Source organism: Saimiri boliviensis, chromosome 3, assembly GCF_048565385.1.
Source record: "Saimiri boliviensis isolate mSaiBol1 chromosome 3, mSaiBol1.pri, whole genome shotgun sequence".
NCBI lineage: Eukaryota > Metazoa > Chordata > Mammalia > Primates > Cebidae > Saimiri > Saimiri boliviensis.
This window is the reverse complement of record NC_133451.1, coordinates 102765124-102788064: the sequence shown is the minus strand read 5'-3', so window position 1 is coordinate 102788064 and position 22941 is coordinate 102765124. Positions and strand designations below refer to the sequence as shown.

At 39.1% G+C, this 22941-nt stretch overlaps 1 protein-coding gene across 1 annotated transcript in view; it reads right to left on the bottom strand.

Annotated features, from left to right (window-relative positions):
* Positions 1-22941, bottom strand: part of ENPEP (glutamyl aminopeptidase) — a 91307-nt gene that overhangs the window by 61337 nt on the left and 7029 nt on the right. Inside the window, exons 2-3 of the mRNA XM_003929456.4 lie at positions 14850-14991; positions 12715-12846 (exon numbers count right to left, since the gene is read on the bottom strand). Coding sequence (XP_003929505.1) covers positions 12715-12846; positions 14850-14991 — 274 coding nt within the window. The remainder of the gene's footprint in view (positions 1-12714; positions 12847-14849; positions 14992-22941) is intronic.

The window sequence follows — 22941 nt, the reverse complement described above, 5'->3', positions numbered from 1 at the left end:
GGAGGCTGAGGCAGGAGATTTGCCTGAACCCAGGAGGCGGAGGTTGCGGTGAGCCGAGATCGTGCCATTGCACTCCAGCCTGCGTAACAAGAGTGAAACTCCGTCTCAAAAAAAAAAAAAAAAAAAAAAACCTGGAAGATACCCTAGGAAATACCATTCTAGACGTAGGATCTGGCAAAGATTTCATGACGAAGATACCAAAAGAAACTGCAACAAAACTGTAAGTGGACAAATGGACTTAAAACTAAAGAACTTCTGCACAGCAAAAGCAACTAACAACAGAGTGAACAGACAACCTACAGAATGAGAGAAAATATTTGCAAACTATGCATTCAACTAAGGTAAAATATCCAGAATCTACAAAGAACTTAAATCAGCAAGCAAAACCATTCAACCCTATTAAAAAATGGACAAAGAACTTGAACAGACACTTTTCAAAAAACGCTTTTCATATATGGCCCACAAGCATATGAAAAAATGCTCAATATTGCTAATCATTAGAGAACTGCAAATGAAATCCACGGTGAGATACTATCTCACCCAGTCAGGGCTATTATTAAAAGGTCAAAAATAACATGCTGGCAAGCTTGTAGCGGAGAGGGAACACTTAGACACTGTTGGTGGGAATGCAAATTAGTCCAGTCATTGTGGAAAGCAGTTTGGCGATTTCTCAAAAAACTAAAGCAGAATTATCAATCGGTCCAACCATCTCATTACAGAATATGTAACCAAAAGAATATAAATTGTTCTGCCATAAAGACACATCCCACCATATGTTCATCACAGCACTATTCATAGTAGCAAAGACATGGATGGAATCAACCTAAATGCTCGTCAACAGTAGACTGGATAAGTAATATGTGGTGTAAATACATCATGGAATACTTCACGGCCATAAAACATTAGATCATGTCCTTTGCAGCAGCATGGATAAAGCTGGAGGCTTTTATCCTAAGAGAACAAGCATAGCAACAAAGAACCAATTACCAAATCTCACTGATAAGGGGGACCTAAACATTGAGTACTTATGGATGCAAAGAAGGAAGCAATAGGCATCAGGGCCTACTTGAGGGTAAAGAGAGGGAAGAGGATAAGAACGGAAAAACTACCAATCAAGCACTAAGCTTATTACCTGAGAGGTGAAATAATCTGTATATCAAACCCTCATGAAATGCAATTTGCTGTACAGCAAACACACACATATACCCCTGAACCTAAAATAAAAGTTAAAAAAAAAAAAAGAAATATTTTATGTAAACATAAGGTTACCTTAAAAAAATCAGGTCATACATTTTACTCTATGACTGCTACTTTCATCAACAGAGCCAAATAATCAGAGAATATATAGCTATAGCCCATTAATTTTGTAACATAATTAGCCAAAGCATAACTGTGCCTTAACTACCATATATCACAAACATTTTCATATTAAAGATCGTAGCAACATCCCAACATTTTCTGTCATTTAAAGCTCCAACATGGTTGCTGTAATCTGTGTAAGAACAGAACATCTGTGATGCCTGGATTTGGTGACTTTGAAAAGCAATCTTCCCATGTGCTGATGCCTTCACTCATCTCACCACGCTTTCTCTGCTCTCTGACCCCACCTTTAATGTACTCTCCATCTGCATCTCCTTTTCCTCTGAGCTTTGGCAGAGATGGCTGACTCTCCTCTAGCATCTGCTAACCCTCAGCACTTCTGTCCATGATAATGTTCAGTAAATTACCCCTGACTTGTCGTCATTATTTAATAATTGCTGTTTTTTCTAGTGTATGTGCTTGCTTCACTGAGATGATTTTTTTTTTTTTTTTTTTTTTTTTTTGAGACATTCTTGCTCTGTCACCAGGCTGGAGTGCAGTGGCACAGTCTTGGCTCACTGTAACCTCCACCTTCTAGGTTTAAGTGATTCTTCCACCTCAGCCTCCCAAGTAGCTGGGACCACAGGTGCATGCCACCACGCCTGGCTAATTTTTTTGTATTTTTAGTAGAGACTGGGTTTCACTGTGTTGGCCAGGATCATCTTGATCTCTTGACCTTGTAATCTGCCTGCCTCAGTCTCCCAAAGTACTGGGATTACAGGCATGAGCCATGGCACCCGGCCTACAGAGATAGTTTTTTAAGTGTGTGACTGGCCATACTGAAATAACATGGAGTGAAGAGGGATGCATACATGTATTTTCTTTCCTCTTTATCTTTTAAAAGAGTCATATATACCTTTTTAAATTTAAGGACCCTATTAAAGGTTAAATATGAGGTTTGTGTGTCAACTTTATCACTTAATATGTAAACATTATATATAAAAATAAATATGAAATTTGTAAGGCTTCAAGAACCCAACTTTTATGCATATATTTACTTTTTGAAGACAGTGACTGCCCTAAGCAAATTAAATTACCTGGTATATCAGTGTTGGATACCATTAGTCACCTTTCAAAGCACTGAACCTATGGAGCTAATGTCAGTGGAAAAAGTTGGGGCTTTCTCCAGGCTGTATTCAGCTTATTATTCTTTTGGGAGGTGTGACACATCTGCTTTATCATTGTTGTCACTTTCACTTATCCTATTGGAGTCTACTGTAATGGAGGCTCTTGGAGTTCTTAATGTTATCCCCTTTCATTCCAGCATCTCGAACCATTTGAGAGCTGGAACTTAAGTCCATGAGAATTGAATCCCGGTTGATTACTATTACTTCCTTTGTATCTCCCTTTGCAAGACTTGACTTCGCTTGAGAATCATGACTAAATGCACTAGATCGACCTTTCCTGAACAAGCTAATGAGGCTGTGCACCATCTTTATCTTCAATGATTATATATGTCCCTGCAAACAAACCCAAGTACAAAGCTCAGCCATAGGCATATTACGATTACTTTCTAGTCTTATTACTGAGAACTTAATTTTTTTCAAGTGATAAACACTTCCCATGCAGCATCTCTTTTACTCCACACATCAATTCTATGAATCCAGAATTATTAATAATAACAGAAAAAAAGTATTCTGCATCACTGATGATTACCCCAATCCTTTCACTGGTCCAGTTTCCACAACCGCTTATCCACAATAATAAAATCCAGTGAGTTCTAAAAAGCAAAAGCTTTTTATAGGTTTAAGCAAACTAATTTGGCAGTATTGTATGGCCTGAACTATTAAGAGGTTTTCAAAAATCTTTATTTTTCTCACTATAAAAAAATAGTGTTATCACTGATTCTGTCTCACTGATTATAAGGTGCTGCCCCAAATCCTGCTGTAGTTAATAACACACAGTATTCAAACCACATTGCCTTTCACAAATCTGAAAATTTCTGAATTCCAACAAACAGCTGGCCATGAGGGTTTGAGATAAGGATTGTTGACCTCTATTTATAATTTTAGAGTTTGAGCCGGGCGCTGTGGCTCAAGCCTGTAATGCCAGCACTTTGGGAGGCCGAGGCGGGTGGATCACAAGGTCAAGAGATCGAGACCATTCTGGTCAACATGGTGAAACCCCGTCTCGACTAAAAATACAAAAAATTAGCTGGGCATGGTGGCGCGTGCCTGTAATCCCAGCTACTCAGGAGGCTGAGGCAGGAGAATTGCCTGAACCCAGGAGACTGAGGTTGCAGTGAGCCGAGGTCGCGCCATTGCACTCCAGCCTGGGTAACAGGAGCGAAACTCCGTCTCAAAAAAAAAAAAAAAAAAAAAAAAGCCGGGCACGGTGGCTCAAGCCTGTAATCCCAGCACTTTGGGAGGCTGAGGCGGGTGGATCACGAGGTCAAGAGATCGAGACCATCCTGGTCAACATGGTGAAACCCCGTCTCTACTAAAGATACAAAAAAAAATTAGCTGGGCATGGTGGCACGTGCCTGTAATCCCAGCTACTCAGGAGGCTGAGGCAGGAGAATGGCCTGAACCCAGGAGGCGGAGGTTGCGGTGAGCCGAGATCGCGCCATTGCACTCCAGCCTGGGTAACAAGAGCGAAACTCCTTCTCAAAAAATAATAATAATAATAATAATTTTAGAGTTTGAAGGTAATTTAAAATCAACTTCCTCATTGTAGACATGAGAAAAATGAAGTCTAAGGCAGAACTGACGCTGGAATTCAGGACAAAGTTTGTTTTCACTATGCCATGCTGCCTATTTTCTCCAGTTGTAAGACTGAATCCTGAATTCCCCTAGCTGCAAAATAGAGATAGCAACAGCACTTACGTCATAGGATTATTGTGAGGATTAAGTAAGAAAACACATAAGCAATGTATGACATGTAATCGTTCTATGTGTCCCATCAAAAGCATTAGTCTCATTCAAGATAATGTGCTGAATTATTAACCTCTGTAATTTTCTTTGTGCATACTTCCTTATATGTGATTGATACTCATGCTGTGATGTCCACATTGCCATTAGGAACACTAGAAAAATGCAGGGGGGAAAAAAAAAATTACAGTTTTCACTTTCAAAATAGGCTCTTGATGCCCACACAACAAATGTAAAAGCCCAAACTTTTTGGATTACAAGAGGCTGGTTTCAAAAGGCTTTTAGCAATCAAAACAGAAGGCCAGGAAAAAAGCAAACTACAGGGTTTTTCACTGTAATAATAGATTGAAAAGAGAATAAAGAGATGTCCAGGCTTCTCTGTCTCAAAAAACTAGATTTACCTAAGCCAGGGAAGAAGGAAGGTTGAAGGGACAAGACCTTAAACAGATCCTGAAAGAGCATGAGGGTGCTGAGATGAGAGCATGGAACTTAAAAAGGCCATGTGAACAGAAAAGAATCAGCTTAAACAGACTACCTGTTACCAACGCGACCGTCACCTGGGTCAGAAGCCAGGCGGGGCCCTGCAGTTTCCACCTGGAAGTGCTTCAGGTCAGCCGTGCCCTGGGGCCACATCCTTACTGTTCTTGTCTATTGACAGAGGCGACCACACATTCAGGTTTGCCCAGGAATGTCCTTGAAATGTAAATGGTCACTCTACTTATTGACAGTAGACTGACTTCTCACAGCTGATCATCCTGAAGAAGTAGCATCATTTATCTCTTGAGGTTTTGCAAGGTCTCATCTGAGCTGCTCCAGAGAGCCGCACCGTTTTAAATAACGAGGACTCTTAAAGGATCCCCAAAACACAAGGTGAGATACTTGGCCCTCAGGGCTAGTAACACCAAGAAAGACCTGAAAACACACTTGGGTGGCAGCAGGCAGTGGTGGCTATATCTGTTGCACATCTCAATTGAAGTAAAGATATCAGCATATTTCACTCCCTTCAGGGTTTAGCATCCTCCTGTGCAAAGAGTAGGTGCTCAATAAAGACATAAAATAATTGCCGGGCGCGGTGGCTCACGCCTGTAATCCCAGCACTTTGGGAGGCCGAGGTGGGTGGATCACGAGGTCAACAGATCGAGACCATCCTGGTCAACGTGATGAAACCCCGTCTCTACTAAAAATGCAAAACATTAGCTGGGCATGGTGGCGCGTGCCTGTAATCCCAGCTACTCAGGAGGCTGAGGCAGAAGAATTGCCTGAACCCAGGAGGCGGAGGTTGCGGTGAGCCGAGATCGCGCCATTGCACTCCAGCCTGGGTAACAAGAGCGAAACTCCGTCTCAAAAAAAAAAAAAAAAAAAAAAAAGGCCGGGCGCGGTGGCTCAAGCCTGTAATCCCAGCACTTTGGGAGGCCGAGGCGGGTGGATCATGAGGTCAAGAGATCGAGACCATCCTGGTCAACATGGTGAAACCCCGTCTCTACTAAAAATACAAAACATTAGCTGGGCATGGTGGCGCGTGCCTGTAATCCCAGCTACTCAGGAGGCTGAGGCAGGAGAATTGCCTGAACCCAGGAGGCGGAGGTTGCGGTGAGCCGAGATGGCGCCATTGCACTCCAGCCTGGGGAACAAGAGCGAAACTCGGTCTCAAAAAAAAAAAGACATAAAATAATCAGTTTGAAGGAACTTTTTCATTATCAGTACTGAGGTAGCCAGGATGAGACAGAGAAAATAAATCTATATAGTTTTTAAATCTATAAATGTGTATTTAAGGTACATAGCTGGTATTACTGAACATGCCATAAATGTGTTAAACTTTATAAAGTTTATGTTCTTCTAAATATCCTTCCAGCAGTAGGTAGAAAGTTAGCAGAGGAGGGTAGTTAGTAGAAAGGAATAGTGATACATCAGTTTTTTTTACTTTTTAAGTTTTGCCTTATCAATGTGATATATTCTTTCTAAATTTTAGTTTGCTCCTTCCTTGTAGATAAATTAGTATGAACATGCAAAACCTTGGCTTGAAGTTTAGGTGACAAAACACTTTTTATCTGCTGCGGCTATGCTGGTTCAAAACATGTTCGGAACTCTGAGTTCAGAACCCAGCTGCTATGAAGTTCTGTTTGAGAAGAAGCCCAGCATGGCCATTAGGTAATACAAAGCATTCATTGGCAGCTTACTTTCCATTTAAATTAAAATTTAAGTTGTCTGAGGCTTGTTCATGATTACTGTAGTATAATTTTTAAGAAATAAAAAAATGAACATTAAAAAAATCTAACTTACCTCATAAAATTTTACATTATTTTTGTTTCTATTTTTGTCAATTTAAATAAAAAATAAGAATCATTAGCAATCCTCCATGGCTTACTAAATTAATCAAATTCCTTCAAGGATGATTACTAATCTTCAATTTAAAGTAAACTTTCCAGTAAAGAAATTAATTTTTTTTTTTTTTTTTGAGACAGAGTTTTTTTGCTCTTATTACCCAGGTTGGAGTTCAATGGCACGATCTCAGCTTACCGCAACCTCTGCCTCCTGGGTTCAGGCAATTCTCCTGCCTCAGCCTCCTGAGTAGCTGGGATTACAGGCACGAGCCACCATGCCCAGCTAATTTTTTGTATTTTTAGTAGAGACGGGGTTTCACCATGTTGACCAGGATGGTCTCGATCTCTCGACCTCGTGATCCACCCGCCTCGGCCTCCCAAAGTGCTGGGATTACAGGCTTGAGCCACCGTGCCCGGTTATATTGATTTCTTAGATTTGACGAATGTTTAATAAATGTTTGATATTAACATTAAGGGAAGGTTAAATGGAGACTCTGTTGTGTCTTTGCAACTCTCCGTAAATCTAAAGTTATTTCAAAATAAGAAGTTTAAAAATATATCTGAGCGGCCGGACGCTCAGATTTGTACGTATATTTGTACGTATATTTGTACGTATATTTGTATGTATATTTGTACGTATATTTGTACATATATTTGTACATGAGCATTAAAGCAATGAAACTTAATAAGACTATTTCTGTGAAGAGAAATACATAAATCAAAGTCTATAGCACAAAACCTAAAACTGTTATAAAGATAGTCTGTGTTAAAAAAAAAAAAAAAAAAAAGAGAGAGAGAGAGAGAGAATGTCTGTGTTTAAAAATCCACGGCACATATACATACATACTCTCTGCCCTCAGCCAATCTTTCTAATCCAGGCAAACAATGGACTAAGACAGAAGCAAGTAAGAAGACACAGACAGTAGGAAGAGCCCATTCACAGATATGATCCTAGATGCAATTATTTAGCAATCATCCCGTAAGACTTTTTAGAAGAAATTACAACATAATTCCTTCTACTGAGTTATTAGAATTAATACGGTCATAGTATAAACCTAATTAAATAGATAAGATCTTACACCAGCATTCTGTTAGTGAATAATTCTTCCCAACTTCCTCTTCTGTTCAGGAAAGCCAAGGAAAATTTGACTAGAGTTGAAATAATCTCCAACAAAGTAATTTCTTCTTTTTGCACATACTTCTTTATAAAATACAGAGGCCAAATGCCCCCAAAGAAATTCAAGGCCTCCTAAGATTTTGTTTCTCAGGAAGAGAATCAGGATAACATATTTTATTTTATTTTATTTTATTTTATTTTATTTTATTTTATTTTATTTTATTTTTGAAACTGAGTCTTGCTCTATTACCCAGCCTGGAGTGCAGTGGTGCCAACTCTGCTCACTGCGACTTCCGGCTCCTGGATTCAAGCGATTCTCCTGCCTCAGCCTTCCGAGTAGCTGGTATAACAGGCGTGTGCCGTCACACCCAGATGACTTTTGTATTTTTTGAAGAGACAGGGTTTCGGCATTTTGGCCAGGCTGATCTCAAATTCCTGACCTCGAGTGATCCGCGTGCCTCAGCCTCCCAAAGTGCTGGGATTACAGGAGTAAGCCACTGTGCCCGGCCACCATTACTATTTAACTTGTCCTGAATTTGATTCCTTAAAGACTCACGAAAAGCTAAAGCATTCTGGCAAAGTTGCTGTAGGTCAAATGCACCACAGAAGGCATCACAAATCTAATAACTTCAAATAATTTTATATATACTACTGTGGGTGATTTTCCTTTTCCTTACCTTGTGTTTTCCTTACAGATTGTCAATAATGTACATGAATTAAACTTATAATTTTTAAAACTAAAAAATATATTTATAATACATTGCTCTTGATTTGAAAATGAATTGCAATATATTCTAACGGGGAATTTCATGACATGCTTATTGGGGATATTGTTTACTGTCTGATGACTCCTGCAGGAACAACAGGATTACATTTTTTTAAAAACAATAACCATTTATTCACATAACCAAAAAGTCATATAATCTCTCTATACTAGGCACAGTTCAGGGTGTGTTCACTTGTTTGTTTTTCGGTGGTGAAATTCAGTGATTTCATTTACTTTAAAACCCTGGCCAGGCACAGCGGCTCACGCCTGTAATTCCAGCACTATGGGAGGCTGAGGTGGGCCGATCACTTGAGTTCAAAAGTTCAAGACCAACCTGGCCAACATGATGAAACCCCATCTTTAAAAATAAAAATAATGAAAAAAGAAAAAAACCCTAATCAATCAACTTAAACCTGAAGAAGGCCTCAGAAGTAGATTTCTTGCAGAGTTGTGAAAAAATCCTTCTATCAGTGGCTGGCCTTAATTATTGCTAAACAATTCTAAGTAATTCTTCATGTTACTCTGTTTAGGATTGGTTCAAAATGCAATGCAATTAATTAAAAAAGAAGACACGAAGAGTGAAAAGTCTTCTGAGCTACCTTCAAAACCAATTTAATTCTTCTCATGAGCAACAAGGATATTTTAAACATAATGAATGATTCAACTACTAAAGTCTGCTATACTCTCTCCAACTAAACAATTAAGCAAGTAAGCATTGATTCTGTGTTTATTTATATAAAAGACCTACTGTCAGAGAGGTGAATATACCCAACCAAATTTAAGCAGGGCTTAGATTGCATAGTGTAATCTGATTATGAATAGCAGGTGGTTAATGTACCAGAATAATACTGTCAAAAGCAGAGTGGATAAGAATAGTCACCTAATAATGATGTACATAACAACTACATGACTTCATTTTTTATTTTTGTTTTTTTAATTAAAAAGTAATAAAAGGACTTTGGGCCCAGGTGGTACAGTAAAGGGATACTTTGATGTACTCCCACTAATCCTTCTAATACACAGAAATTATTGCTAAAATATAAAAATGGGAACAAGACATAAGGATAGGAAGCTATTAATATATTAAGCTCCAGTTTTAGAAGGAATCAGAAACAGGTTCCCGGGGATGAGACCCAAGCCATGCTTTGAAAATCATGTTGTAAAACTGACTGCTATTTCTGATTGTTTTCTCATCACTTTTTGGTTTTTCTTTTATGATGATCATGTGCTTGAATCTTTGAATATATTAATTAAAGGCTGTGTGTGTGAATGTTTAATTCTGTTATGACTTTTGTGGAATTCTCTTTTGTTTCTCCACTTATCACTATTTACTCCCACTGTGTTTCTATTTGTCTTGTATTTTTTCTTTTATGTTACTGATTTTCCTCATATACCTGGTTGTTTTAGCTTATCTGTTCAGGTCTAAGAATGTAGGACTCTGAGGCGGGTGTGAGTTTCTTCTGATGTTACGTTTCGATAGATTTAAGTAGGTTGATTTTTCTGTAACTCTCTGGAGTGGGAAATCATAGCAGGAGCAGTTTATACTTGGGTGGGTGTCAACAATTTGATTTCAACTTACAGTGAGTGGGTAGGGAGCCAGCAGGGAAACCTCCCAAATACCAGAGGAGGAGCTCACCGTGGAGCATTAGCGTTCACACTAGATGCCTTAAATTTCTCCCATAAGGTTCTGTTCAACTTTTAAAGGAAATGGCCCCACAGTTTTTTCAGGAGGGGAAACTCTGGCTGCCTAGCTTCTACGGAAGGGTTGGAGTCAGGGGAAAATGGCACATGTCACTTTCTCGGAATTTTTCTGGCTCAGAGCCTCTGAGAAGTTTCAAAAGGTAGTTGGGCTTCTGTTGATCTCATCAAACAGATGATTGAAAAGTAATCTATTAAAACAACATTATATTTGTTTCCTTCCCAAATGATGGAACACCTCACTTATTTAAGACAGAGTGTTATGCTCTCAGTCTTCATAGAAGAACCACTTAAGAAATAATTACCACCTACAGGACATTTTGGGATCTTCTGTAAAACTGTATTTTTTCATTATGTCACTTCAAATCCTTTATATAAAATCCATCCTAAGAACCCAGCTAACTAACTGGCACAGGCTCTAATGATTCACCTTGCTAGTAAAATATAACATGACAAGTAAGAGTCTTTGGTCAGAGGACCAGGTGTTAGAGTCATATGGGGAATTCAAGCTCACTGTCACTATTAGAAAATAACTCCAAGTACTATGTCCTCTGCTGATTGTTTCAGTGCGTTGTTCTCACCTATGAGACTCTGTCACCTTTAGTAGTATTGCTTAGCCTTTCTGTTTTCTCTTGGTATTTCTACCTCAAATAGAAAAACTTTCCCAGAATGTAATAATAATTTTTAAAAATTGGTGTGGAAATCATGTGCACATGATGAAAGACAGCCATGCAATTGAATTGTCAACGATGAAGAAAGCACCTTCAGACAAAAATTGCATGTTTGCTACGAGACTGAACTTAAAAAAAAACAAGCTGGACTAATGTTCTCACCTCCATATTAAGCAAGAGGAATGCCATCAACTGAACTCAGAGCAATCCAGAAAAAACAACTTCCTCTTTCCGATGCCATTTCCTTTTCATACCTAATATTATCGATCAGCCACTGGTAGTTCCCTTTACCATGACTGAAGTTTGCATCACAACAACATATGTGGCCAGGGAAAGTTACACTGTGGATGAGCCATCATGATATGCAGCCCTTTGTAAAGGTCTGTGGACATCCCCTACTTGCTATAAATTGGATACAGTATAGGCAGCATGCTGGCAACCCAGGTTGAAAACAACTAAATATCAATTCCTCCTACACCAAAGCAAAGGCGGATTTTCCTGGGAGTTCATTTCACATGGAAATAGAGGAACTCATCCCCTCTCCTCCAATGACTGATGAAGAGATAAAGGTATTTTCAGAATATCACATTTCAGAAGGCTAAGCAAGATACAGTATTTGGAAGGAGTTTGGAATTTAAGTCTCTACTACTTGCCCCTGAGTGATCTTGAAGAAATAACCTCAATTCAATTAAGTTCAATTAAACTTCAAGTTTTCTCATCTCTAAAATGATGGGGATGATTTCCTCCCTATAAAATTATATTGTAAAGATGATGAGGCTTTTTATATATAAAATATGTGGCTCAGAAGTGTATTAACTTGCTTAATAGACAGTCTAAACAAATGTTCAGAACATGAGCGAAATAGAGGCCTTAAAAAAAATAATAATAATAATTAGGTAAAAGTATGTGATTCTTCTAAAGAAAATGATTGGACCAGGTGCAGTGGTTCACACCTGTAATCCCAGCACTTTGGGAGGTCAAGGCCGGTGGATTACCTGAGGTCAGGAGTTCGAAACCAGGTTGACCAATATGGTGAAACCCCATCTCTACTAAAAGTTAGCCGGGCATGGTGGCAGGCACCCATACTCCCAGCTACTCAGGAGGCTGAGGCAAGAGAATCACTTGAACCCGGGAGGTGGAGGTTGCAGTGAGCTGAGATCGCACCACTGCACTCCAGCCTGAGCAACAGAGCGAGACTCCATGTCCGAAAAAGAAAGGAAAGAAGAAAGGAAGAAAGAAAGGAAGGACAGAAGGAAGAACGTGATTAAACTAGTAGTCTTGATAGTTTAAAAAGTGTAACTATATTTTATTATACTTTTAAAAAATACTTTTGGATACTTTGTGCCATTTTCCCTTACGCCATTTTTCTCTATCATTCTACTGTATTATCAAGTTCACAGACCCTGGTGACTAATGTTGGAAAAAAAACTATATATGGCCCCATTCCTGTATATATGGTTACATATAGGAAAGGGGCCATAAACTTCTCAGTGCCTACTCACTCGAAGGATGTTCTTTTACCTCAGGTTTCCTCTTTCTTCTCTAGTCTGTATCTGGGAGAGGTACACACATACTCAACAATTTGATTACATTGAGCATTCCCAAACATTTTAATATATTGGTGCCGGCATACTTAGGAGGTAGCTTTTGACTTATAGCAAATTTGCGTCTTGAAATAATTGAAGGCCATAAATATCTATGTCTGTCGTGTTGGTTTATTTTTCACCTGTGCCCTTTCAGCCTACAAGAAAACAAGTTGATAAAAACCTAATATTTTTCTATATTGTTCTATTGTATTATCAAGCTCACAGACCCTGGTGACTAATGTTGTTGGCAAAAAAAACACTACTCAACAAAAGGATAAAATTAATTACAAATGCATAGGTGGAAATTTTTAAAATATGAGACTCACAGGCTTTCCACTATTCGATATTCTCTTTACAGGGTGAAACTGATGTACGGCAAAGCACACCAGGTACGTGCTCATGGGGACAGACTTCTCAAAAGTTGTTCGATTCCATTTATCATCCACTGACTCTTCTTTCTATTGGAAAGAAAAGATAAACTTTTATCTATCGAAAGATCAATCATATATATATATATGTACATATATATGTACATATATATATATACATATATATGTACATATATATGTACATATATATATATACAAGACAAACAAATAAATGGTTGCCCCAAAGATTGCTGCCTAGTCAGAAGTCCTTTGTCAAAGCTTCAAGGTAAAATTGTTTGTGGTGATGTTGAAAAGACTACAGGAAAATTTACTTTGTTTTTAGAACTGCAAAAGACTGAACTATATACTGTAGTAGGTTTTCCAGGGAGAAATACAATTTTGACTGGACTACCAGTTGAATAGTTTATCTGTCTACACTAAAGACATCATGCTGACCATAATATTTGAGAGTGCTGTGATCTCCTAATGAAAAGCAAGCTTGTGCTCAGGTATTCGCTGATTCAGGGCAATTGCAGTATCTCATGCAGCAGAACGTTGGCTTCTCTTTTCTATCTTTGGTTGTCTACGACAAAGACCAAAGGTATGGTCACCAAAGTCAGTACCTTGGTCTCCGTGGACAGAGAGAAGGATTAGCATTGTTTGACACAACTACTGACCTTTCTGGCATCTTTGGTCCATGCCAGCTCTGCTGTCCTCACTGTGGATCACCAATCCTAAGACTTCAACCATGAATACCTGCCCAACTCCTGCTTCCATTATTTAAACATTTCCACATCTCCCGCAGCCACTCTCTTTGGGAAGGTTTAAAAAGAGATTAAGTGAGGGAGGCTGGACTAGAATGGGTGCTGCCGACAGTTCAGGCATGTGTGTGCATGCACATGTAATCATGATGGGGCTCCAGGCTACATTACTCGACCATAAAAACCTAATAGTGTTAGTTTGGATCTCCTAAGAACTCAGAATATTCTCCTTCTTCCAAGACCACTCTATGGATCTAGTAGAAGGTTGACGTGGAACTCTGCAAAATGAAAGGCCATAAGGAAAGATCTTGAGCAGAAATTGGTGAATTTGCCTTTTCCCACCGCCCCACCTTCATCTAGATTGGTGCGTCACACTTTAAGTTTATCCTTTCCTCTTTCTTCTCTGATCAAACCTTAGAAGAAAACAAGTTGATAATTAATTCTCACTGAGGCATGGATGGCCGCTAAGATTACATTTTGATCCTCTTAAGCATTTTGCTTTATTTTGTTGTTGCTTTTGCAAGGAATATTTTATCATTTAAAAAGATGAATTTTAATGATAATATTTCACACACTGGATCAAAAAGATGAGACACATAATTTGGGGCTGCTGTCCTTCTATTATACCTAAAGATGAGCCTGACCCTTTTACACGTCATGTAGAAAGTATATAAACCTCAACTTTGAGATAATGACACTTGGTAACAACATTATCCATTATGGAGATAAGGCGCAATAACAGAGAAAAGTGTTTTATGTTAATGAATAATTCATACAGGCAGAAATTATCATAACCTGTAATTGTTTTAGCCAGACATATAACAAGCACTTCCCATTCACCAAAAGAATCTATAGGCAAAGTGTTCCCTGGAGTTTGCTTCCACAACCCAGTATTTAAGTGATGATTGTTTTATATAGTAGATCTATCTTTAAAAATAAAGAAAGAAAAACTGGGTTTATAGTCTTGAAAACTAAATAGTGAGTAGCCGTCAAATATTTTCAAGTCTGTAATTCCATTAGTTTGCTATTACTATAATTTTTCACGACTCAGGGATTCTGTCAGCTAAGCAGAGTCCAAGCTGGTGTATGTGTTTATTGCACTGTCTCTTGGGTAGAAACACCAACGTGTCTTTCCTACTGAACTGTGATACCTGAAAGACTTCTGGGCCTCAAAGAAAAAGATTGCCAACATGTATTTCAGTTGACTAAATAAACTATTACTGCACATTTAGTTTTAGAATTCAATGGGTTCCCTTTCACAGAAAATCAGGTAATTGAACTAATATTGTCGACAGACTCTCTGCATAAACAAAACATTTAAAAGATACTTACCGCCACTGGCATATTTGAAAGTGCTCCATATTCTTTGAGATGGGTGATAGATATTGTATAAGTTGCCTTTTTGTTGGGCTCATCAAAACAAGGGAAGGATTTTCTGGCATCTGTTGGTTCATGATCGGTGGCTGCTATGCTCCTTAGAAACAAACACAAAAGCAAAAACAAAATGCATGCTACCACTTCTGACAACCCCTATGTTATTCCTCAGGAAAAAAAAAAAAAAAATCAACTATGCAATTATAACTATCACATTTCTAAAATTGAGGTTCCATCTAGAAAACTATCAAATATTTGTCAAAGGCTTTCCTGGAATTTTTAAGGTTAACGCATTGTTTAAAAATCCTGAGACAGATTACTTCAGATATTTCATGCGAATATGTAGTTGTCAAAAACCGCAATTACTTTTGCACCAAACTGACAGCTATTTTGGTGCCATGACTAACAACAAATCCAGTTATGAGTTAGTACTCTCTCCACCAGAAACCCATTGAGCAACAAGTAGATAAACACAAAGCCAAACTTAAAGGCTTGTTTCTAACTGGCCTTACGGGAAGTGAGCAGCTGTCTTCTGTCACAGAGTGGAGTTTCTTCCAGAGTCCCCAGTCCCTGTCCCTAATGGCACATTCTTTCTTATTTATGTTACACCAGGGACAAAAGCCCCAGTTTCATTTCCATGTGAAGGCAGTGCTGATTAATCTCCTAGGTGAAGTAACCTTTGGTCTAGTTTAAAGCTCACTCTTGAAAAAAGACAGCAGCATTTTTGTTTTTAATGGCTCTAACTAGGCATATGCTTGTGCAAACTAAAATGTTAATGTTTAGTATTTTCATAATTTCAAGGTGAAAACAGTATTTTCTGAGCAATTTCTCAAAAAATCAATAAGCATACACTTTTTACATGTAAACATAGTAAGAGAGTATTGTATATTTGCTCATTAGAAAATGAAGCAAAGTCAAAAGTATTAAAGTAAGAAATGAGCCGGGCGCGGTGGCTCAAGCCTGTAATCCCAGCACTTTGGGAGGCCGAGGCGGGTGGATCACGAGGTCGAGAGATCGAGACCATCCTGGTCAACATGGTGAAACCCCGTCTCTACTAAAAATACAGAAAACTAGCTGGGCGTGGTGGCGCGTGCCTGTAATCCCAGCTACTTAGGAGGCTGGCCGAGATCGCGCCATTGCACTCCAGCCTAGGTAACAAGAGCAAAAGTCCGTCTCAAAAAAAAAAAAAAAAAAAAAAAAAAAAAACTTAAAAGAAATGATAATTTATATTCATTAATAATTTGTGTAAGGAAAAATTTTGTCCTTCAGGAGTCTCAAAACTTAGAGATATCATAAAGAATATCAGGCTAAATTATTACATCATCCATTCATCCAACAAATATTTATTGAACCCCTTTCACACACGCACAGACACGCACACATGTGCACACACACACACGCGCACACACACACAAACACCTATACATGCATGCACACATTTGCAGACACTTTTCTAGCTGTTGTGGAAACAACAAATCTGTATGAAACTGCCTTTGCAAAATTATAACAGGAAATTACGACAGTGAAAAAAGTCAGACCTAACTGACTCCATCTTGCGTTTAACCTTTAAGCTGTACTTGTTCATTCCTGAGCGTAAGCCGAACTAATTTTGGGAAGGAATTCAGTTCATGGTTTGACTCTGAAACAAAATTGATAATAGACCCTTCCTGAAAAGACCCCCTCTTGCCTGGAGATCAGTCTGCCTTTGCAGGGCTAACAAATTAGCCACAAGATTAGAAATTACTTTAAGGGTTAAAAATTAGAAATTACTTTAAGTTTACGGGTCATGCAGCCTCTGGCTGCAAGAGTCTCAACCTCCTCAAATTGCTCATGGAGGTAACATTACTACTGTAAAACCTAAGATCAGTGCTGGAGATACTTTGCAGACTCTGCACTTGATGGATTAGCGGACACCACCCAGACCAGTAATCTGGCTCAACCAGTTCTGCCATCCCACCCAGGAACAGAAAACAGAAAGAACAACTCACTTCAACCCTCTGGGACTCCATTTCCAACCTGACCAATCAGCACTCCCCACTTCCCAAGCTCCTACCTGCCAAATTGTCTTAAAAACTTTGATCCCCAAATGCTCAGAGAGACAGATTTGAGTAATAATAAAACTCTGGTCTCCTACACAGCCGGCTTTGTGTGAATTATTCTTTCTCTGTTGCAATTCCCTTATCTTGATAAATCAGCTCTGTCTAGGCAACGGGCAAAGTGAACTCATTGGGGGGTTACTTAATAGAGAAGATTCCAGATGACTGCCAGGGTGTTAGACAAGAGACACACAAATAAATAAATAATTTAGGAGAGTGATGAGAGCTAAATAGAAAATAAACAGTGGAAGTGACAGAGGATGACTAGGAAAAGTAGTAAGCAACATTAGGTAGAGTAGTCACAGTCTTTTGGAATAAGTGGTGGCTTGCCACAATCGGAATAATGAGAAAAAGCCAGGCAAGTGGAGAGTCAGGAAACTATGTTCAAGTAGAAGGAACCGTAAACCCAAAGTCTATAAGGTGAAAAAGAACCTGATGTGGTTGAAGAATTTAAAGGTGACCAGTGTGGCTAAAGAACACTGAACCAGAGGGACTGGAGCCAGAGATGAGTTTGACATGAGGTCAGCAGAGGCCAAAGCAGGAAAATATCAGAGGCCATGAGAAGAGCCTGCATTTTATTTTGGTTCAAGGATTTATTACAGTCAAAGATTTGACTGCCTTTGGGCAAATAAACATCAAAATAAACAATGGGGGCCTCACAGGAAATACAACATACCCACAACCATCTGATCTTCGACAAACCTGACAAAAACAAGCAATGGGGAAAGGACTCCCTGTTTAATAAATGGTGTTGGGAAAACTGGCTAGCCATGTGCAGAAAGCAGAAACAGGACCCCTTCCTGACACCTTACACCAAAATTAACTCCAGATGGATTAAAGACTTAAACATCAGACCTAATACCATAAAAACCTTAGAAGAAAATCTAGGCAAAACCATTCAGGACATAGGTGTAGGCAAGGACTTCATGACCAAAACGCCAAAAGCAATGGCAACAAAAGCCAAAATAGACAAATGAGACCTAATCAAACTCCACAGCTTCTGCACGGCAAAAGAAACAGTCAGTAGAGTGAATCGGCAACCAACAGAATGGGAAAAAAATTTTGCAGCCTACCCATCTGACAAGGGGCTGATATCCAGAATTTACAAAGAACTAAAGCAGATCTACAAGAAAAAAACAAACAAGCCCATTCAAAAATGGGCGAAGGATATGAACAGATACTTTAAAAAAGAAGACATACAGGAGGCCAACAAACATATGAAAAAATGCTCATCATCACTGGTCATCAGAGAAATGCAAATCAAAACCACATTGAGATACCATCTCACACCAGTTAGAATGGCGATCATTAAAAAATCGGGAAACAACAGATGCTGGAGAGGATGTGGAGAAATAGGAACACTTTTACACTGTTGGTGGGAATGTAAATTAATTCAACCATTGTGGAAGACAGTGTGGCGATTCCTCAGGGACCTAAAAATAGAAATCCCATTTGACCCAGCAATCCCATTACTGGGTATATATCCAAAGGATTATAAATCATTCTACTATAAGGACACGTGCACACGAATGTTCATTGCAGCACTGTTTACAATAGCAAAGACCTGGAACCAACCCAAATGCCCAACGATGATAGACTGGATAGGGAAAATGTGGTACATATACACCATGCAATATTATGCAGCCATCAAAAACGATGAGTTCACGTCCTTTGTAGGGACATGGATGAACCTGGAAACCATCATTCTCAGCAAACTGACACAAGAGCCAAAAATCAAACACCGTATATTCTCACTCATAGGCCGGTGTTGAACAATGAGAACACATGGACACAGGGAGGGGAGCACTACACACTGGGGTCCGTTGGGGGGAAATGGGGGCGGGGCGGGGGGGTGGGGAGGTGGGAAGAGATAGCATGGGGAGAAATGACAGATACAGGTGAGGGGACGGAAGGCAGCAAACCACACTGCCAAGTGTGTACCTATGCAACAATCTTGCATGTTCATCACATGTACCCCAAAACCTAAAATGCAATTAAAAAAATAAAAAAATAAAAAATCATCAGTGGGTGCCAAAACAAGGGGGTTAAAGTTTGGTGAGGAAGGAATATTTGCAAGGTTTCAAAAAAAATCTCCCTGAAAGTTACCTAAAGAGAAACATTGTAACTTTATAATGGAGACACCTGTTGGACACTACCTTAAGCAAGCTATCAAAGGAAGCATCACTAATCATAGTTCAAACCAGCACAATGTGTCTCTAATGTGATTTCCTGAGAGAGACACATCACATCTGTGATAGTCCTCACAAAAATAAAAAAGAAAAAATGCTTAACTTGCATTTTTAAATCATGAGGAAAATCAGACAAGCTAAAACTGAGGGACATTCTCAAAATAGCTGGCCTGTATTCTTCAAAAATATTAATGTTAGAAAGGCAAAGAAGGACTAAGGGACTGGTGTCGGTTTAAAGGACTTTGAAGGGGCATGATACTAAATACAATGCACCACTCCAGACTGGGTACTGGACTGGGAAAAAAAATTGCTTTAAAAGACATCATTAAGGCCAGGTGCAGTGGCTCATGCTTGTAATCCTAGCACTTTGGGAGGCCGAGGCAGGCGGATCACAAGGTCAGGAGTTCAAGACAAGTCTGGCCAAGATGGTGAAACCTCATCTCTACTAAAAGTACAAATTTAGCTAGGCATGGTGGCACGTGCCTGTAGTCCCAGCTACTCGAACTGGCTGAGGCAGGAGAATCGCTTGAACCTGGGAGGCAGAGGTTGCAGTGAGCCAAGATCAGGTCACTGCATTCCAGCCTGGGTGACAGAGTGAGACTCCGTCTCAAAAAAAAAAAAAAGGCATCATTAGGTTAGTTGATAAAATTCTATTATGGACTTTGAATTAGATAATTGTATCAATGTTAAATTTCTTGATTTAGATAACTGTACTATGGTTATTTTAGAGAATGCCCCGGTACTTAAGAAATATGCTCTGATGTTAAGGGGTGAAGGGAGAGGATGTTTCCATGTGTTCTGGAAAGAAAGGAGGTACAGGCTAAAATGTAAACAATCGGTGAATCTAGGTTAAGTATTTCTAGGAATTCCTAGTATGATTCTTGTAACTTTCCTGTAAGTTTGAAATTGTGTCACAATAAAGTTACCCACGAAAACCCTTAATTAAGAATTCATTCTGTAATAAAACAATCAATAATTAGTTTTGTGACATTAACAGTTTAGTCAATTGAAGTTTCTAAACATCTTGCAGATTGTAGTTAATTGCAAATATAGCAGACTCTAAAGAAGCCTGTACACTTTCCCAGAGTATGAAAGTTTTATAATAAGATCCACTAAGCTCTAACCGCATGTTTAATCAGCTGCCTTTTTCTTTTGAATTATTCTGGATTCTGATTTCTTCCAGAGGCAGAGGAAAAGGAAAAGTCACTCCCCGCAAGAATGTCTCAGCTGAGTCACACCTCAGAAATAGGCCAGCTAACTAATTTGAGAACATGAGTGTGTGTGAATGTGTGTGCATGCGTGCGCGCACACACACATCATCGTGAGTGGGAGATGAGAGGAAGGAGGGAGTGGAATTACGCTTTTCTAAGCTGCAGCCATGAGGTATGTTTTCAAATACTCTATTTTACTCTTGGCTGGATGCTAGTATATATATATATATATATATATATATATATATATATATATATATATTCCTAAGAACCTAGGATAGAAAAGAATTTTCAATCCGTTTCTCAACTTCCTTCTTTAAAAGACATTCTGCTTGATTGTAGGAAAAAAATCTTCCTTCCTAAATTAGCATCTTCCTGAGCTTGCCAATGGACATGGAACAGAACGGTGTGGGAGATTTCTCTGCACAGTGTGTTTGGTCCGGCTCGGTGGTCCTCTCAGCAAATGTCAATCACAGCAAGTCTAACTCAATCACAGTGACCCAGATGTAGATACAGTGACATTCATCAACCAGAAGAGCTATATAATTTTTTTTAAGTGTGAAGATAATATGATTTTATGGGGAAAACTCTTTTCTAAGGGCAAAATTTCTTACATTCTAATCCTACTTCAGTCACTTAAGTGTGCTCTTGGCCAAGTCACAAAACCTCAGACTTTTAGTGTCCTCATCTGTAAAACCTGGTTATCAGAGCATGTATGGTATCTTCACAGCCTTATGGGAGAGTGAGAAGGGGTAGATTACATGCGGTAATCGATTTGAAACTCCCTTAAAATTTACATAATGGGGTTAAGATATACCTGATTCTACATCTTATAAATCTAGAATGCTAACTGTGCTTATAAATCTAGAATGCTAAATTCCATCAGTCAGCCCTAAACTTTTCTAAGCATTTGCAAAGTTGAAAACAAGGAATAAGAGCTAGCTAACAATACAAAACAATTCTAGATTACAACTTCTTTGGGAAGATTTTGTTCAGTGATTAAAATCAGCTGACTTGTGTTGCAAATTAAGAAAAAAGGCTGACTAACAGCACAATATGTTCAGGAGTGCCTTGTGGTATGTCCTGAATAATTATGACGCCAGGCAAATGTGTTGGAGTAAACCACTTTCCCACAAGGGCCTCCCTGTGTCACATTAATAGGTCACTTACTAGACCTAGCACAATAAAATGATAGTTTATGCAATTTAGTCATTTCCAAAAGGGAAGAGCGTTTCTCGAGGGTCTCTGAGTGCATCAGATCAAGGTGACTTTAGAGAAAACTGAGGGAGAAGGGGCGATGACGCAACTTATGGCTTGGATCACTCTGAATCAACTCTGAAAGCAAAAACCAAAATATGTACCTAATTATCTCATAAATCATCTGGTATGCTGTTTTCAGTGAAGACTCGCAGGCTATGTTGGTCAATTTTATAAGCTGAACCAGCAAAACAAACAGCAAGTTTTGGATGAAATCATTGAACACTTCTGATTCAGGAGAGGTAGTCACAATTGCTAGGGGTCTATATAGACTAAAGGGTTCCAGAACTATGCAGGGGAGCTGAGTGGTGCAAGACAACTCCTCTAGATTGTTCAGACCGCTAAGTATTTTTTTCTAATAGAGTTGAGGTCAGTCACAGCAGACCTCTACGTATTTTTATGGTGGTTTGAATAAATTTCTTTTCCTTTTTTTTTTTTCTCCCAAAATAAAAGAAATTTACAGAAATTTACACTTAGCCTCCTGCAACAAGTAAACAAGACCAAAAAGAAATATATATATATATTGAGATGGAGTCTTGCTCTGTCACCCAGGCTGGAGTGCAGTGGCACGATCTCGACTTACTGCAACTTCTGCCTCCCGGGCTTAAGTGATTTTCCTGCCTCAGCCCCTCCAGTAGCTAAGATTACAGCTGCCTGGCACCACACCTGGCTGATTTTTGTATTTTCAGTAGAGACAGTGTTCCACCATGTTGGCGAGGCTGGTCTTGAACTCCAGAACTCAGGTGATTCACCTGCCTCAACCTCTCAAAATTCTGGGATTACAGGCATGAGCCACCTTGCCCGACCAAACATCTATTCTTTATTGACATTTTTATTGACAATGGGATAATAGCGCAGCATACCAATCTAAGAATATAATGAACAAGCTGACATACAACAACAATTTCAAGATCAAAACTACATGTGCTTGAGCATACATACACATCCAAGCACATAAGAATACATTACATGAGGCTGGGCACAGTGGCTCAAGCCTGTAATCTCAGCACTTTGGGAGTCTGAGGTTGGTGAATCACAAGGTAAAGACCAGCCTGGCCAACATGGTGAAAATTTGTCTCTTAAAAATACAAAAATTAGCTGGGTGTGGTGGTGAGCACCTGTAATCCCAGCCATTCGGGAGGCTGAGTCAGGAGAATTGCTTGAACCTGGGAGGCAAAGGTTGCAGTCAGCTGAGATCACACCACTGCACTCCAGCCTGGGTAACAGAGGGAGACTCCGTCTCAAAAAACAAACAAAATACATTACGCACAAACACAATGATGATCATACACACATA